This window comes from Tachyglossus aculeatus, chromosome 22 (assembly GCF_015852505.1).
Source record: "Tachyglossus aculeatus isolate mTacAcu1 chromosome 22, mTacAcu1.pri, whole genome shotgun sequence".
In the NCBI taxonomy this organism is placed as follows: domain Eukaryota; kingdom Metazoa; phylum Chordata; class Mammalia; order Monotremata; family Tachyglossidae; genus Tachyglossus; species Tachyglossus aculeatus.
Window position 1 is genome coordinate 57,194,769 of NC_052087.1, and position 18,867 is coordinate 57,213,635.

Here is an 18,867-nt window from a genome sequence, read left to right on the forward strand (position 1 = left end):
GACAAGTGGCAGAGCCGGGATTTGAACCCTTGACCTCTGACTCCAAAGCCCGGGCTCTTCCCACTGAGCCACGCTGATGACCTTGTAGTAAGCGCTCAATAAATACGATTGATTGATTGATTGATTGACGTGACTTGCCCAAAGTCACACGGCTGACGAGTGGCAGAGCCGGGATTTAAACCCTTGACCTCTGACTCCAAAGCCCGGGCTCTTTCCACTGAGCCACGCTGATGACCTTGTAGTAAGCGCTCAATAAATATGATTGATTGATTGATTGACTGAAGTGACTTGCCCAAAGTCACATGGCTGACGAGTGGCAGAGCCGGGGTTCGAACGCTTGACCTCTGACTCCAAAGCCCGGGCTCTTTCCACTGAGCCACGCTGATGACCTTGTAGTAAGCGCTTAATAAATACGATTGATTGATTGATTGATTGACGTGACTTGCCCAAAGTCACACGGCTGACGAGTGGCAGAGCCGGGGTTTGAACCCTTGACCTCTGACTCCAAAGCCCGGGCTCTTTCCACTGAGCCAAACTGATGACCTTGTAGTAAGCGCTCAATAAATACGATTGATTGATTGATTGACTGAAGTGACTTGCCCAAAGTCACATGGCTGACGAGTGGCAGAGCCGGGGTTCGAACGCTTGACCTCTGACTCCAAAGCCCGGGCTCTTCCCACTGAGCCACGCTGATGACCTTGTAGTAAGCGCTCAATAAATACGATTGATTGATTGATTGATTGAAGTGACTTGCCCAAAGTCACACGGCTGACGAGTGGCAGAGCCGGGGTTTGAACCCTTGACCTCTGACTCCAAAGCCCGGGCTCTTCCCACTGAGCCACGCTGATGACCTTGTAGTAAGCGCTCAATAAATACGATTGATTGATTGATTGATTGACGTGACTTGCCCAAAGTCACACGGCTGACGAGTGGCAGAGCCGGGGTTTGAACCCTTGACCTCTGACTCCAAAGCCCGGGCTCTTCCCACTGAGCCACGCTGATGACCTTGTAGTAAGCGCTCAATAAATACGATTGATTGATTGATTGATCGTGGGTCCCTCAGCCGGCCCTGCGTGCCCAGTCGACTCTGGGGAGCCGGGCACGTGGCCGCGGCGGGGTGAGGCCCGTCCCACCCCGTGACAGTCACCTTGGGCCCCATTCCACGCCGGTCACCCTGATGCCCTTGCCTTGAAACCTTCTAAATATACTTTGCACGCGGCTTCTTATCGTGCCGGGCCGGGCGGAGGCCCAGAGTCCCCACTTTGGACCCAGATACGTCCCGGGCAGGGGACCGGACGGAGGAGGGGGCACCCCAAGTAGCCTTCTCTCCCTTTTAGACTCTGAGCCCGCTGTTGGGTAGGGACTGTCTCTATGTGTTGCCAACTTGTACTTCCCAAGCGCTTAGTACAGTGCTCTGCACACAGTAAGCGCTCAATAAATATGATTGATTGATTCTCTCGGCTTTTGTCAGGGAGAAGGAATGTGCTTGTTTATGCTGGGCGCCCGTACTGCCCTCTCTGAGCCTCCAGCTTCTCTCATTCATTCATTCAATCGTGTTTATTGAGCGCTTACCGTGTGCAGAGCACTGTCTCCCCCTTCTAGACTGTGAGCCCGCTGTTGGGTAGGGACCGTCTCTAGATGTTGCCAACTTGGACTTCCCAAGCGCTTGGTACAGCGCTCTGCACACAGTAAGCGCTCAATAAATACGACTGAAAGAATGAATGAATGAATGAATCTGACTCTCCCGCGTCCGCCCCAGTGCTTAGCACAGGGCTCTCCTCCTCTAAGCTCCAGGAGGCCTTCCCAGACTGAGCCCCCTCCTTCCTCTCCCCTTCCTCCCCCTCTCCATCCCCCCCTCCTTACCTCCTTCCCCTCCCCACAGCACCTGGATATATGTTTGTACGGATTTATTACTCTATTTACTTATTTTATTTGTACGTATTTATTCTATTTATTTTATTTTGTTAATATGTCTTGTTTTGTCGTCTGTCTCCCCCTTCTAGACTGTGAGCCCGCTGTTGGGTAGGGACCGTCTCTAGATGTTGCCAACTTGGACTTCCCAAGTGCTTAGTCCAGTGCTCTGCACACAGTAAGCGCTCAATAAATATGATGGAATGAATGAATGTACTAAGCGCTTGGGAAGTCCAAGTTGGCAACATATAGAGACGGTCCCTACCCAACAGCGGGCTCACAGTCTAGAAGGGGGAGACGGACAACAAAATAAAACAGGTCCTTCCCCCGGGGCCTGTCAATTTAGGAATCCAGGCCGGGCGGCCCTCAGTGGGACTGGGTTCAAATCCCCGTCCTGCCCCCTAGTAATAACAATATTCTATTAATTTTAATGGTAAGTAACAATAATGATCAATCAATCAATCAATCAATCGTATTTATTGAGCGCTTCATTGAATGCTGGCAGGGGATGTATCTGTTTATTATGTTGAACTCCCCTAAGCGCTTAGTCCAGTGCTGTGCACACAGTGAGCGCTTAATAAATACGATTGAATGAATGAATGAGTGAGGCCCCTCATCATCAATCAATCGTATTTATTGAGCGCTTACTATGTGCAGAGCACTGTACTAAGCGCTTGTTTTACAGCCCCTAAGCTGTAAATTGCGGAGTTGGGCAGGGCTGAGGGAAAGGCCTGATTTGTGTGACCAAGAGGCTAGAGCCCGGGCCTGGGAATCAGAGGACCTGGGTTCTAATCCAGCTCTCCCACCTGTCTGCTGTGTGATCTTGGCCAGTCACTTCGCTTCTCTGGGCCTCAGTTTTGCTCATCTTTTAAAATGGGTATTAAGACTGTGAGGCCCGTTTGGGACAGGGACTGCGTCCAACCTAATTACCTCATATCTACTCCAACGCCTAGAACAGTGCTTGGCACATAATAAGCGCTGAACAAATATCGCAATTATTCTTATTATTGTCATCTATAAAATGGGGATTAAGACCCTGAGCCCGATGAGGGACAGGAACTCTATCCAACCTATATAATAATAATGATGGCATTTATTAAGTGCTTACTATGTGCTAAACACTGTTCTAAGCGCTGGGGATGTTACGAGGTGATCAGGTTGTCTCACGGGGCGCTCACAGTCGTTCATTCATTCATTCAGTCGTATTTATTGAGCGCTTACTGTTTGCAGAGCACTGTACTAAGCACTTGGGAAGTACAAGTTGGCAACATATAGAGACGGTCCCTACCCAACAGTGGGTATTTTACCCCAAAATATTTATTTATTTATTTAAATATTTATTTTACCCCAAAATAAATTTATTTATTTATTCATTTTACTTGTACATATTCATTCTATTTATTTTATTTTGTTGATGTGTTTTGTTTTGTTCTCCGTCTCCCTCTTCTAGACTGTGAGCCCACTGTTGGGTAGGGACCGTCTCTGTGTGTTGCCAACTTGTACTTCCCAAGCGCTTAGTACAGTGGTCTGCACACAATAAGCGCTCAATAAATACGATTGATTGATTGATTGGGCTCACAGTCTAGAAGGGGGAGACAGAGAACAAAAGAAAACATATTAACAGAATAAAATAAATAGAATAAATATGTACAAGTAAAATAAATAGAGTAATAAATACATCCAAACATATATACATAAACACAGTCTTAATCCCCATTTTACAGATGAGGGAACTGAGGCCCAGAGAAGAGAAGTGACTTTCAGGGTGGCTCAGTGGAAAGAGCACGGGCTTTGGAGTCAGAGGCCATGGGTTCGAATCCCGGCTCCACCCCAAGTCTGCTGTGTGACCTTGGGCAAGTCACTTAACTTCTCTGAGCCTCAGTTACCTCATCTGTAAAAATGGGGATTAAGACTGTGAGCCCCACGTGGGACAACTTGATCACATTGTATCCCCCCCAGTGCTTAGAACAGTGCTTTGCACATAGTAAGTGCTTAACAAATGCCTTCATTATTATTATTATTGCCCAAAGTCACACAGCTGACAATTGGTGGAGCTGGGATTTGAACCCATGACCTCTGACTCCAAAGTCTGGTCTCTTTCCACTGAGCCATAGAACAGTGCTAGGCACATAGTAAGGGCTGAACAAATACCGCTATTATGATTATTATTATTATTATTGTTATTATTATTACTGTCTGTAAAATGGGGATTAAGACTGTGAGCCCCATGTGGGACAGGAACTGTGACCAACCTGATCAACTTGTAACTACCCCAGTGCTTAGAACAGTGCTTGGCACGTAGTAAGTGCTGGACAAATATTACAGCTATTATTATTATTATCATCTGTAAAATGGGGATTAAGAGTGTGAGCCCCATGTGGGACGGAACTGTGTCAAATTCATTTATCTTGTATCTATGCCAGCGCTTAATACAGAGCCTGGCATGCAGTAAGTGCTTAACAACTGCCACAGTTATTATTCATTCATTCAATCATATTTATTGAGCGCTTACTGCATGCAGAGCACTGTATTAAGCGCCTGGAAAGTACAATTCGGCAAATAGCCCACACCAGGCTCACAGTCTAGAAGTGGGGGAGACAGACATCAAAACAAGTAAACAGGAATCAGTTGCATAAATATAAATAAATAGAATCAGAGATTAGAGATGAGAGAATTTGAAAGAGCCCCGGCTTGAGAGTCAGAGGTCATGGGTTCGAATCCTGACTCTGCTAATTGTCAGCTGTGTGACTGGGCAAATCACTTAACTTTTCTGTGCCTCAGTGACCTTATCTGTGAAATGGGGATTAAGACTGTGAGCCCCCCGTGGGACAACCTGATCACCTTGTCTCTACCCACAGTGATTAGAACAGTGCTTTGCACATAGCAAGTGCTTAATAAATGCCGTTATTATTATTTATTAGTAAGCACTTAATAACTGCCATTATTATTATGAATCCCAGCTCTGCTCCTTATCAGCTGTGTGACTTTGGGCAAGTCACTTCACTTCTCTGGGCCTCAGTGACCTCATCTGTAAAATGGGGATTAAGACTGTGAGCCCCCCGTGGGACAACCTGAACACCTTGTAACCTCCCCAGTGCTTAGAACAGTGCTTTGCACATAGCAAGTGCTTAATAAATGCCGTTATTATTATCTACTAGTAAGTGCTTAATAACTGCCATTATTATTATGAATCCCAGCTCTGCTCCTTATCAGCTGTGTGACTTTGGGTGAATCACTTCACTTCTCTGGGCCTCAGTTACCTCATCTGTAAAATGAGGATGAAGAGTGAGCCCCCCGTGGGACAACATGATCACCTTGTAACTTCCCCAGCGCTTAGAACAGTGCTTTGCACATAACAAGTGCTTAATAAATGCCATTATTATTATATATTAGTAAGTGCTTAATAAATGCCGTTATTATTATGAATCCCAGCTCTGCCCCTTATCAGCTGTGTGACTTTGGGCAAGTCACTTAACTTCTCTGTGCCTCAATCACCTCATCTGTAAAATGGGGATTAAGACTGTGAGCCCCCTGTGGGACAACCTGATCACCTTGTAGCCTCCCCAGCGCTTAGAACAGTGATTTGCACACAGTAAGCACTTAATAAATGCTATTATTATTATTATTATTATTATTATTATTACCTCGTATCCCCCCCAAGTCTACCAAGTCTTTTATATCGGACTCTCCCAATAATAATAATAATGGCATTTATTAAGCACTTACTATGTGCAAAGCACTGTTCTAAGTGCTGGGGAGGTTACAAGGTGATCAGGTTGTCCCACGGGGGGCTCACAGTCTTCATCCCCATTTTCCAGATGAGGGAACTGAGGCCCAGAGAAGTGAAGTGACTTGCCCAAAGTCACACAGCTGACAATTGGGGGAGCGGGGATTTGAACCCATGACCTCTGACTCCAAAGCCCGGGCTCTTTTCCACTGAGCCATGCTGCTTCTCATAAATCATAATAACTACCGACTGAATGAAAGTCACCCTGAGATTTCCTGTCCTACTTTTCATTATCTTTTCTCCTCCGGTTTAGGCCGGTTTCCCCCTTCTAGACTGTGAGCCCCTTGTTGGGTGGGAACTGCCTCTATCTGTTGCCGAATTGCACTTCCCAAGCGCTTAGTACAGTGCTCTGCAATCAGAAAGCACTCAGTAAAGCAGCGTGGCTCAGTGGAAAGAGCCCGGACTTGGGGGTCAGAGTTCATGGGTTGTACATATTCTATTTATCAATCAATCAATCAATCGTATTTATTGAGCGCTTACTTATTTTATTTTGTTAATATGTTTTGTTTTGTTCTCTGTCTCCCCCTTCTAGACTGTGAGCCCACTGTTGGGTAGGGACCGTCTCTATGTGTTGCCAACTTGGACTTCCCAAGCGCTTAGTCCAGTGCTCTGCACACAGTAAGCACTCAATAAATACGATTGAATGAATGAATGAATGAATGAAAAATGGGTTCTAATCCCACTCCGCCACTTGTCAGCTGTGTGACTTTGGGCAAGTCACTTCACTTCTCTGGGCCTCGGTTCCCTCATCTGTAAAATGGGGATAAAGACTGTGAACCCCCCGTGGGACAACCTGATCACCTTGTAATAATAATAATGATGATGATGGCATTTGTTAAGCGCTTACTATGTGCAAAGCACTGTTCTAAGCGCTGGGGAGGCTACCTGATGATGATGATAATAATAATAATAATAGTGATGGCATTTATTAAGCGCTTACTATGTGCAAAGCACTGTTCTAAGCGCTGTGGGGATACAAGGTGATCAGGTTGTCCCACATGGAGCTCACAGTCTTAATCCCCATTTTGCAGATGAGGGAACTGAGGCCCAGAGAAGTGAAGTGACTTGCCCAAAGTCACACAGCTGACAAGTGGCAGAGCCGGGATTTGAATCCACGGCCTCTGACTCCGAAGCCCGGGCACTTTCCACTGAGCCACGCTGCTTCTCTATACCTGTAACCTCCCCAGCGCTTAGAACAGTGCTTTGCACATAGTAAGCGCTTAACAAATGCCATCATTATTCCAGCGCTCAGAACAGTGTTTTGCACATAGTAAGCGCTTAATAAATGCCACTGAAAAAAAATAAATACGGATGAATGAATGAGTGAATGAGTGAATGAATGAATGAGTGAGTGAGTGAGTGAATGAATGAATGAGTGAGTGAGTGAATGAATGAATGAATGAATGAGCCAGAGCCAGGCACGGATCCGGATTCGTTTTCTGCCCCCTGGTGGCGGGACTTGGTCGTTTTTGTTTTTTGTTTTTAGTAGATCAGTGATATTTATTGAGCGCTTATTCATTCATTCATTCAACCGTATTTATTGAGCGCTTACTGTGTGTAGAGCACTGTACTAAGCGCTTGGGAAGTCCAAGTCGGCAGCAGACAGAGACAATCCCTACCCAGCAACGGGCTCACGGTCTAGAAGGGGGAGACAGACAACAAAACAGAACATGTAGACAGGGGTCAAAACCCTCAGAACAAATAGAATTATAGCTAGATGCACATCATTAACAAAATAAATAGAATAGTAAATATGTACAAGTAAAATCAGTGGAGTACTGTGTGCAGAGCACTGTACTACGCTTAGAACAGTGCTTTGCACATAGCGCTTAACAAATACCATTATTATTATTACTAAGCACTAGTAATTACTAAGCACTAAGCACTATGTGTTGCCGACTTGTACTTCCCAAGCGCTTAGTACAGTGCTCTGCACACAGTAAGTGCTCAGTAAATGCGATTGATTGATTGATTGATTGATTGATTGATTGGGAGAGTGCAATACAACAGAATTAGCAGACACATTCCCTGCTTTTTAATCAATCAATGATATTTACTGAGTGCTTACAATGTGCAAAGCACTGTTCCAAGCATTTGGGAGAGGACAAGCAGCGTATATGAGTGAAGCAGTGTGGTGTAGTGGAGAGAGAACGGGACTGATAATAATAATAATAGTATTTGTTAAGCGCTTACTATGTGCCAAGCACTGTTCTAAGCGCTGAAGGAGATACAAGAAGCAGCGTGGCTTAGTGGAAAGAGCCCGGGCTTGGGAGTCAGAGGTCATGGGTTCTAATTCTGGCTCCGCCATCTGTCTGCTGCGTGACCTTGGGCAAGTCATTTAACTTCTCTGTGCCCCAGTGACCTCATCTGTAAAATGGGGATGAAGATTGTGAGCCCCATGTGGGACAACCTGATCACCTTGTATCTCCTCCAGTGCTTAGAACAGTGCCTTGGCACATAGTAAGTGCTTAACAAATACCAACGTTATTATTATTATTACAAGGTTATCAAGTTGTCCCAGGTGGGGCTCACAGTCTTCATCCCCATTTTCCAGATGAGGTAATGGAGGCACAGAGAAGTGAAGTGACTTGCCCACTGTCACACAGCTGACACGTGGTGGAGCCAGGATTAGAACCCACAACCTCTGATTCCTGAACCCGGGCTCTTTCCACCAAGCCATGCTGCTTCTCTATGTGGTAGTCAAAGGGTCATGGGTTCTAATCCCAACTCCACAATTTGTCTGCTGTGTGACCTTAGGCAAGTCAGTTCACTTCTCTGTGCCTCAGTTATCTCATCTGGGGAATGGGACAAAGTCTATGTTCTACCCGATTTGCTTGTATCCACCCCAGCGCTTAGTACAGTGCCTGGCACATAGTAAGCGCTTAACAAGCAGCGTGGCTCAGTGGAAAGAGCCCGGGCTTTGGAGTCAGAGGTCATGGGTTCGAATCCCAGCTCCACCACAAGTCTGCTGTGTGACCTTGGGCAAGTCACTTAACTTCTCTGAGCCTCAGTTACCTCATCTGTAAAAATGGAGATTAAGACTGTGAGCCCCACGTGGGACAACTTGATCACATTGTATCCCCCCCAGCGCTTAGAACAGTGCTTTGCACATAGTAAGCGCTTAACAAATGCCATAATTATTATTATTATTATTATTAATATTACTATTATTACAATACAACAGAATTAGCAGGCACATTCCCTGCCTGCTAATAAATCATTGGTATTTATTGAGTGCTCACTATGTGCAGACCACTGTACTAAGAGCTTGGGAGAGCACAATACAACCGAATTAACAGACATATCAAGCACTTACTCTGTGCCAGGCACTGTCCTAAGCGCTGGGATAGGCCCAAGATAATCAGGTTTGACACAGTTCATACTCCACATGGGGCTCCCAGTCTTCATCCTCATTTTCCAGATGAGGAAACTGAGGCCCAGAGAAGTGAAGTGACTTGCCCAAGATCACACAGCAGACGAGTGGCAGAGCTGGGATTAGAACCCAGATCCTTCTGATGTCCAGGCCTGCTCTCTAACCACTGGCCATATTATGTTGGGTCTAAATGCCATTATTATTATTATTATTATTATTATTATTATTATTATTATTATTATTATTATTATTATTATTATCCCAGCGCTTGGCACGTGGTAAACTCTTAACAAGCACCACAGTGATGATGATGATGATTTTTGTTATTTATTGATTTACCTATTGATATTAATGTCTGTCTCTCAAGACTGTGAGTTCGTCGTGGGCAGGAATGTATCTATTTGTTGTTATAATGTATTCCCTCAAGGGCTTAGTTTAGTGCTTTGCACATGGTAAGCGCTCAATAAATATGATTGAAAGAATGAATGATGAGCTCTCTGAAAGGTTGTGTTATCAATCTGGAGGGGCTCAGCACAGACTAGCCGCGATTTTGGGCCAGGGACTCTCTGCAGGGCTGTGTTATAATAATAATAATAATAATAATAATAATAATAATAATAATAATAATAATAATAATGCATTTATGAAGCGCTTACTATGTGCAAAGCACTGTTCTAAGCGCTGGGGAGGTTACAAGGTGATCAGGTTGTCCCACAGGGGACTCACAGTCTTCATCCCCATTTTACAGGTGAGGGAACTGAGGCCCAGAGAAGTGAAGTGACTTGCCCGAAGTCACACAGCTGACAAGTGGCGGAGCCGGGATTTGAACCCATGACCTCTGACTCCAAAGCCCGGACTCTTTCCATTGAGCCACGCTGCTTCTCACTGCTGTTATCAGGCTGTGTCCCCCCGGGAAGCAGCGTGGCTCAGTGGAAAGAGCCCGGGCTTTGGAGGTTCAGATCCCGGCTCCGCCACTTGTCAGCTGTGTGACTTTGGGCAAGTCACTTCAATCAATCAATTGTATTTATTGAGCGCTTACTATGTGCAGAGCACTGGACGAAGCGCTTGGGAAGTCCAAGTTGGCAACATATAGAGACAGTCCCTACCCAACAGCGGGCTCACAGTCTAGAAGGGGGAGACAGAGAACAAAACTAAACATATTAACAAAATAAAATAAATAGAATAGATATGTACAAGTAAAATAAATAAATAAATAGAGTAATAAATATGAACAAACATATATACAGGTGCTGTGGGGAAGGGAAGGGGAGTCTTCTAGACTGTGAGCCCACTGTTGGGTAGGGACTGTATATGTTGCCAACTTGTACTTCCCAAGCGCTTAGTACAGTGCTCTGCACACATTAAGCACTCAATAAATACGATCGATTGATTGATTGAGGAGGGGGAGAGGACGGAGGGGGCTCAGTCTGGGAAGGCCTTCACTTCTCTGGGCCTCAGTTCCCTCATCTGGAAAATGGGGATGAAGACAGTGAGCCCACTTTTAGACTGTGATCCCACTGTTGGGTAGGGACTGTCTCTATATGTTGCCAACTTGAACTTCCCAAGTGCTTAGTACAGTGCTCTGCACACAGTAAGTGCTCAATAAATACGATTGATTGATTGATTGATTGATTGAGGAGGGGGAGAGGACGGAGGGGGCTCAGTCTGGGAAGGCCTTCACTTCTCTGGGCCTCAGTTCCCTCATCTGGAAAATGGGGGTGAAGACTGTGAGCCCCCTGTGGGACAACCTGCTCACATTGTAACCTCCCCTGTGCTTAGAACAGTGCTTGGCACATAGTAAGCGCTTAATAAATGCCATCATTATTAGTATTATTACTAGCATGGGGGCTTAGGGCCCACAGGGTGTCCAGGGGCAGGCCCTGACAGGCCTGGCATGGGATCGTGGGAAAGAGTGTGGGTGGCCTCTTCTTCCTGTTGGCCCCGAGCCGGGTGGATCGGGAATTTTGCCAGCCTAATCTCCTCCTCTGCCACCCAAGGGCCCTTTCCCCCATCCCCAGAAAACAGCCGAACCAGTGGGTAACAAAGGGATTGAGCCTTGCCCAGGTGAATGACTGAGGATGACGCCTAGAGTAGCCAGAGCGACGATAATAATAATAATAACGATAGCATTTATTAATCAATCAATCGTATTTATTGAGCACTTACTGTGTGTAGAGCACTGTACCAAGCGCTTGGGAAGTCCAAGTTGGCAACATAGAGAGACGGTCATCATCATCATCATCAATCGTATTTATTGAGCGCTTACTGTGTGCAGAGCACTGTACCAAGCACTTGGGAAGTCCAAGTTGGCAACATAGAGAGACAGTCCCTACCCAACAGTGGGCTCATAGTCTAGAAGGGGGAGACAGAGAACAAAACTAAACATACTAACAAAATAAAATAAATAGCATAGATATGTACAAGTAAAATAAATAAATAGAGTAATAAATATGTACACACATATATACATATATACAGGTGCTGTGGGGAAGGGAAGGAGGTAAGATGGGGGGATGGAGAGGGGGACGAGGGGGAGAGGAAAGAAAGGCCTTCCCAGATTGAGCCCCCTCCTCTCCCTCCCCACAGCACCTGTATATATGTCTATATGTTTGTACGGATTTATTACTCTATTTTATTTGTAAATATTTATTCTATCTATTTTATTTTGTTAATATGTTTTGTTCTCTGTCTCCCCCTTCTAGACTGTGAGCCCACTGTTGGGTAGGGACCGTCTCAATATGTTGCCAACTTGTACTTCCCAAGCGCTTCGTACAGTGCTCTGCACACAGTTAGCACTCAATAAATACAATTGAATGAATGAAGTACTTACTATTTATTTTGTTAATATGTTTGGTTTTGTTCTCTGTCTCCCCCTTCTAGACTGTGAGCCCACTGTTGGGTAGGGACCGTCTCAATATGTTGCCAACTTGTACTTCTCAAGCGCTTCGTACAGTGCCCTGCACACAGTAAGCGCTCAATAAATACGATTGATTGATTGATTGATTGATTGCAAAGCACTGGTCTAAGCACTGGGGAGGTTATAAGGTGATCAGGTTGTCCCACGGGGGGCTCACAGTCTTCATCCCCATTTCACAGATGAGGTAACTGAGGCACAGAGAAGTGAAGTGACTCGCCCAAAGTCACACAGCTGGCAATTGGCAGAGCGGGGATTTGAACCCCTGACCTCGGACTCAAAGCCTGGGCTCTTTCCACTGAGCCACGCTGCTTCTCTATGCCCTCCCTCCCTTCGCTGGGGGTTCTGAGCCGGTGAGGGCAGGACCATCTTGCAAAAAGCCGGATCAGAGAGGGCAGAGCAGTTTTCCAAAGGCCGCGCAGCACTGATCAATCAATCAATCAATCGTATTTATTGAGCGCTTACTTTGTGCAGAGCACTGTACCAAGCGCTTGGGAAGTCCAAGTTAGCAACATATAGAGACAGTCCCTACCCAACAGTGGGCTCACAGTCTAGAAGGGGGAGACAGAGAACAAAACCAAACATCTTAACAAAATAAAATAAATAGAATAGATATGTACAAGTAAAATAAATAAATGAATAAATAGAGTAATAAATATGCACAAATATATATATACATATATACAGGTGCTGTGGGGAAGGGAAGGAGGTAAGATGGGGGGATGGAGAGGGGGACGAGGGGGAGAGGAAGGAGGGGGCTCAGTCTGGGAAGGATGAAGCTGAAAGGAAAGCACTGAATGGGGGGATTTCCTCGCGTCTCAAATTGGGGGATGCTACAATTAATCAATCAATCAATCGTATTTATTGAGCACTGTGTGCAGAGCACTGTACTAAGCGCTTGGGAAGTACAAATTGGCAACATATACAGTCCCTACCCAACAGTGGGCTCACAGTCTAAAAGGGGGAGACAGAGAACAAAACCAAACATACTATCAAAATAAAATAAATAGAATAGATATGTACAAGTAAAGTAAATAAATAAATAAATAAATAAAGTAATAAATATGTACAAACATATATACATATATACAGGTGCTGTAAGGTGTATATATATATATGGTGTATGTATATATACATATACATATATATGTATGTATATATAAGGTGTATGTATATATACATATATACAGGTACAGGTAAGATGGGGGATGGAGAGGGGGACGAGGGGAGGGGACTGGCTCTAATTCTTCCTCTCCCCCTCTCTCCTCCTTCCCTTTCCCTCCTCTTCTTCTTCCCCTTCCCTCTCCTTTCTGCCCCTCTTCCCCTTTTCCCTCTTCCTCTCCTCCCTCCCTTTCTCCAACCCCCGCATTTCCCTCCCCAGCGGTTCAGGGGAGTCTTGAGAAAAGCCAGATCAGAGAGGGCAGAGTGATTCTCCCAAGGCTGCACAGCATTGACGAAGCTGAAAGGAAAGCTCTGCATCAGGGAATTCCCCCGGGTCTCAAAATGGGGGGGACCCTAGAGGGGGCTGACCCTCTCTCCTGCTTTCCCCCTCTTTCTCCCTCCTCCTTTAATAATAATGATGGTATTTGTTAAGCTCTTAATATGTGCCAAGCACTGTTCTAAGCGCTTTCAGGTTGTCCCATGTGAGGCTCACAGTCTTCATCCCCATTTTACAGATGGGGGAACTGAGGGACAGAGCAGTTAATTGTCCAAAGCCACACAGCTGACAAGTGGCAAGTGGTGGAGCCGGGATTAGAGCCTTTCTCCTTTTACCACTTAGAACAATGTTTGACACATAGTAAGCACTTAACAAATATTATTATTATTATTATTATTATTATTATTATTATTATTATTATTATTATTTCCCTCCCCTTCTTCACCCCCTTCCCCAGCTTTCTGTCCCCTCCTTTCCCTTTCTCCACTCCCCTCTTTTTCCTCTTCTAGGGTCTTCCTCGGACAGTCCAAAGTAAGGGAGAGTTCCTGCCTGGGGATTATGGGACTGTTTCCCTCTTTTTAAAATCATATTTGTTAATAATAATAATAATAATAATAATAATAATAATAATAGCATTTGTTAAGCACTTACTATGTGCAAAGCACTGTTGTAAGCACTGGGGGTAGAGACAAGGTGATCAGGTTGTCTCACGGGGGGCTCACAGTCTTCATCCCCATTTTCCAGATGAGGGAACTGAGGCCCAGAGAAGTGAAGTGACTTGCCCAAAGTCACACAGCTGACAAGCGGCAGAGGCGGGATTTGAACCCACGACCTGTTAAGCGTTTACTATGTGCCAGACACTGTACTCAACGCCGGGGTAGATCCAAGCTAATCAGGTTGGGCACAGTCCATGTCCCACGTGGGGCTCACAATCTTAATCTCCATTTTACAGATGAGATCACTGAGGCCCAGAGAAGTGAAGCGACTTGCCCAAGGTCACACAGCAGATCAGCGTGGCTCAGTGGAAAGAGCACGGTATTGGGAGTCAGAGTTTATGGGCTCTAATTCCGGCTCTGTCACTTGTCAGCTGGGTGACTTTGGGCAAGTCACTTCACTTCTCTGGCTCAGTGGAAAGAGCCCGGGCTTTGGAGTCAGAGGTCATGGGTTCAAATCCCAGCTCTGCCACTTGTCAGCTGTGTGACTTTGGGCAAGTCACTTCACTTCCCTGGGCCTCATTTATCTCATCTGTAAAATGGGGATTAAGACTGTGAGCCCCACTTCGGACAACCTGATCACCTTGTAACCTCCCCAGCGCTTAGAACAGTGCTTTGCACATAGTAAGCGCTTAATAAATGTCATTATTATTATTATTATTCTCTGTGCCTCAGTTCCCTCATCTGTAAAAATGGGGATTGAGACTGTGAGCCCCACGTGGGACAACCTGATCACCTGTGTCCCCCCAAGTGCTTAGAACAGTGCCTTGCACACTGTAAGCACTTTAATCCTATCACTAATAACACAATGGCATTTAGTAAGCGCTTACTATGTGCAAAGCACTGTTCTAAGCGCTGGGGAGGTTACAAGGTGATCAGGTTGTCCCACGGGGGGCTCATGGTCTTCATCCTCATTTTCCAGATGAGGGAACTGAGGCACAGAGAATAATAATAATAATAATAATAATAATGGCATTTATTAAGCACTTACTATGTGCAAAGCACTGTTCTAAGCACTGGGGAAGTTACAAGGTGATCAGGTTGTCCCACGGGGGGCTCCCAGTCTTCATCCCCATTTTCCAGATGAGGGAACTGAGGCCCAGAGAAGTGAAGTGACTTGCCCAAAGCCACCCAGCTGACGATTGGCGGAGCCGGGATTCGAACGCATGGCCTCCGACTCCAAAGCCCGGGCTCTTTCCACTGAGCCACGCTGCTTCTCCAATAATAATATCACTATTATTGTTATTATCAGCGGCGGGGCAGGATTAGAACCCAGGTCCTTCTGACGGTTTTTGTTTCCTTTGTCCCTGTGTCTTCCAGCTTCCTCATCGTGCTTATCTGCCTCATCTTCAGCGTCCTCTCCACCATCGAACAGTACATGGTCCTGGCTACGGGGACTCTGTTTTGGATGGTACGTATGTGGGCACATCGCTTGTGGACAGCCCGTGGACCCGTGTCACTGGACGTGTACCAAGAAACACCGTTGCCCAGAGGAAAGAGCCCGGGCTTTGGAGTCAGAGGTCATGGGTTCAAATCCCGGCTCCTCCACTTGTCAGCTGGGTGACCTTGGGCACTTCCCTGGGCCTCAGTTCCCTCATCTGAAAATGGGGATGAAGCCTGTGAGCCCCCCGTGGGACAACCTCATCACCTTGTAACCTCCCCAGCGCTTAGAACAGTGCTTTGCACATAGTAAGTGCTTACTAAATGCTATTGTGTTATTATTCTATTTATTTTATTTTGTTAGTATGTTTGGTTTTGTTCTCTGTCTCCCCCTTTTAGACTGTGAGCCCACGGTTGGGTAGGCTGTCTCTATATGTTGCCAATTTGTACTTCCCAAGCGCTTAGTACAGTGCTCCGCACATAGTAAGCGCTCAATAAATACGATTGATGATGATGATGATTAGTGATAGCATTTAAGTGCTTGGGGGGATACAGGTGATCAGGTTGTCCCACGGGGGGCTCACAGTCTCAATCCCCATTTTTACAGATGAGGGAACTGAGGCACAGAGAATAATAATAATGGCATTTATTAAGCGCTTACTATGTGCAAAGCACCGTTCTAAGTGCTGGGGAGGTAACCTTGTAACCTCCCCAGCGTTTACAACAGTGCTTTGCACATAGTAAGCGCTTAATAAATGCTATCATTATTATTATTAAGTGTCTTGCCCAAGGTCACACAGCGGACAAGGGGCAGAGCCGGGATTAGAACCCATGACCTCTGAGTCCCAAGCCCGGGCTCTTTCGAGCCACACTGCTTCTCTACTTCACCTCACCGCTCTTCTTCTCCAACCCAGCCCGCACACTTGGCTCCTCTGATGCCAAACCTTCTCACTGGGCATCCATGTCGTCTATCTCACTGCCAACCCCTCGCCCGCAACCTGCCTCTGGCCTGGAATGCCCCCCACCTCTTCATATCTGACAAACCAACACTCTCCCCACCTTCAAAGCCTTATTGAATAATAATAATTATTATTAAGGTATTTATTAAGCTCTTGCTATGTGCCAGACACTTTTTTTTTAGTGGTATTTGTTAAGCGCTTACTATGTGCCAAGCGCTGTTGTGGATAAAAGGTTATCAAGTTGTCCCACGTGGGGCTCATTTTACAGATGAGGGAACTGAGGAACAGAGAATAATAATAAGAAGAATAATAGTGATGGTATTTATTAAGCACTTACTATGTGCTAAGCACTGTTCTAAGCGCTGGGGTAGATAAAAGGCTATCAGATTGTCCCACGTGGAGCTCATTTTACAGAAGAAGGAACTGAGGAACAGAGAATAATAACAATAATAATGATAGCGATGGTATTTGTTAAGCGCTTACTATGTGCCAAGCACTGTTCTAAGCGCTGGGGTAGATAAACGTTTATCAGGTTGTCCCACGTAGGGCTCATTTTACAGATGAGGGAACTGAGGAACAGAGAATAATAACAATAATAATGATAGTGATGGTATTTGTTAAGCGCTTACTATATGCCAAGCACTGTTCTAAGTGCTGGGGTAGATAAAAGGTTATCAGGTTGTCCCACATGGGGCTCATTTTACAGATGAGGGAACTGAGGAACAGAGAATAATAACAATAATAATGATAGTGATGGTATTTGTTAAGCGCTTACTATGTGCCAAGCACTGTTCTAAGCGCTGGGGTAGATAAAAGGTTATCAGGTTGTCCCATGTGGGGCTCATTTAACAGATGAGGGAGTGCTTAGTACAGTGCTCTGCACACAGTAAGTGCTCAATAAATACGATTGAATGAATGAATGAATGCCAAGTACTGTTCTAAGCGCTGGGGTAGATAAAAGGTTATCAGGTTGTCCCACGTGGGGCTCATTTTACAGATGAGGGAACTGAGGAACAGAGAATAATAATGATAGTGATTGTATTTGTTAGGCGCTTACTATGTGCCAACCACTGTTCTAAGTGCTGGGGTAAATAAAAGGTTATCAGGTTGCCCCACGTGGGGCTTATTTTACAGATGAGGGAACTGAGGAACAGAGAATAATAACAATAATAATGATAGTGATGGTATTTATTAAGCACTTACTATGTGCCAAGCACTGTTCTTAGCGCTGGGGTAGATAAAGGTTATCAGGTTGTCCCACGTGGGGCTCATTTAACAGATGAGGGAGTGCTTAGTACAGTGCTCTGCACACAGTAAGCGCTTAATAAATACGATTGAATGAATGAATGCCAAGTACTGTTCTAAGCGCTGGGGTAGATAAAAGGTTATCAGGTTGTCCCACGTGGGGCTCATTTTACAGATGAGGGAACTGAGGAACAGAGAATAATAACAATAATAATGATAGTGATTGTATTTGTTAGGCGCTTACTATGTGCCAACCACTGTTCTAAGTGCTGGGGTAAATAAAAGGTTATCAGGTTGCCCCACGTGGGGCTTATTTTACAGATGAGGGAACTGAGGAACAGAGAATAACAATAATAATGATAGTGATGGTATTTATTAAGCACTTACTATGTGCCAAGCACTGTTCTTAGCGCTGGGGTAGATAAAGGTTATCAGGTTGTCCCACGTGGGGCTCATTTAACAGATGAGGGAGTGCTTAGTACAGTGCTCTGCACACAGTAAGCGCTCAATAAATACGATTGAATGATTGAATGAATGCCAAGTACTGTTCTAAGCGCTGGAGTAGATGAAAGCTTCTCAGGTTGTCCCACGTAGGGCCCATTTTACAGATGAGGGAACTGAGGAACTGAGAATAATAACAATAATAATGATAGTGATGGTATTTGTTACACGCTTACTATGTGCCAAGCACTGTTCTAAGCGCTGGAGTAGATTAAGTTTATCAGGTTGTCCCACATGGGGCTCATTTTACAGATGAGGGAACTGAGGAACAGAGAATAATAACAATAATAATGATAGTGATGGTATTTGTTAAGCGCTTACTATGTGCCAAGCACTGTTCTAAGCGCTTGGATAGATAAACGTTTATCAGGTTGTCCCACATGGGGCACATTTTACAGATGAGGGAACTGAGGACCAGAGAATAATAACAATAATAATAATAGTGATGGTATTTGTTAAGCGCTTACTATGTGCCAAGCACTGTTCTAAGCGCTGGGGTAGATAAAGGTTATCAGGTTGTCCCACGTGGGGCTCATTTTACAGATGAGGGAACTGAGGAACAGAGAATAATAATAATAAGAATAATAATAGTGATGATATTTATTAAGCACTTACTATGTGCCAAGCACTGTTCTAAGTGCTGGGG

At 45.2% G+C, this 18,867-nt stretch overlaps 1 protein-coding gene across 1 annotated transcript in view; it reads left to right on the forward strand.

Annotated features, from left to right (window-relative positions):
- The window catches only part of KCNQ1 (potassium voltage-gated channel subfamily Q member 1), a 192,278-nt gene that overhangs the window by 46,498 nt on the left and 126,913 nt on the right, over positions 1-18,867 (forward strand). Inside the window, exon 4 of the mRNA XM_038765388.1 lies at positions 15,457-15,547. Within this exon, the coding sequence (XP_038621316.1) occupies positions 15,457-15,547 (91 nt within the window). The remainder of the gene's footprint in view (positions 1-15,456; positions 15,548-18,867) is intronic.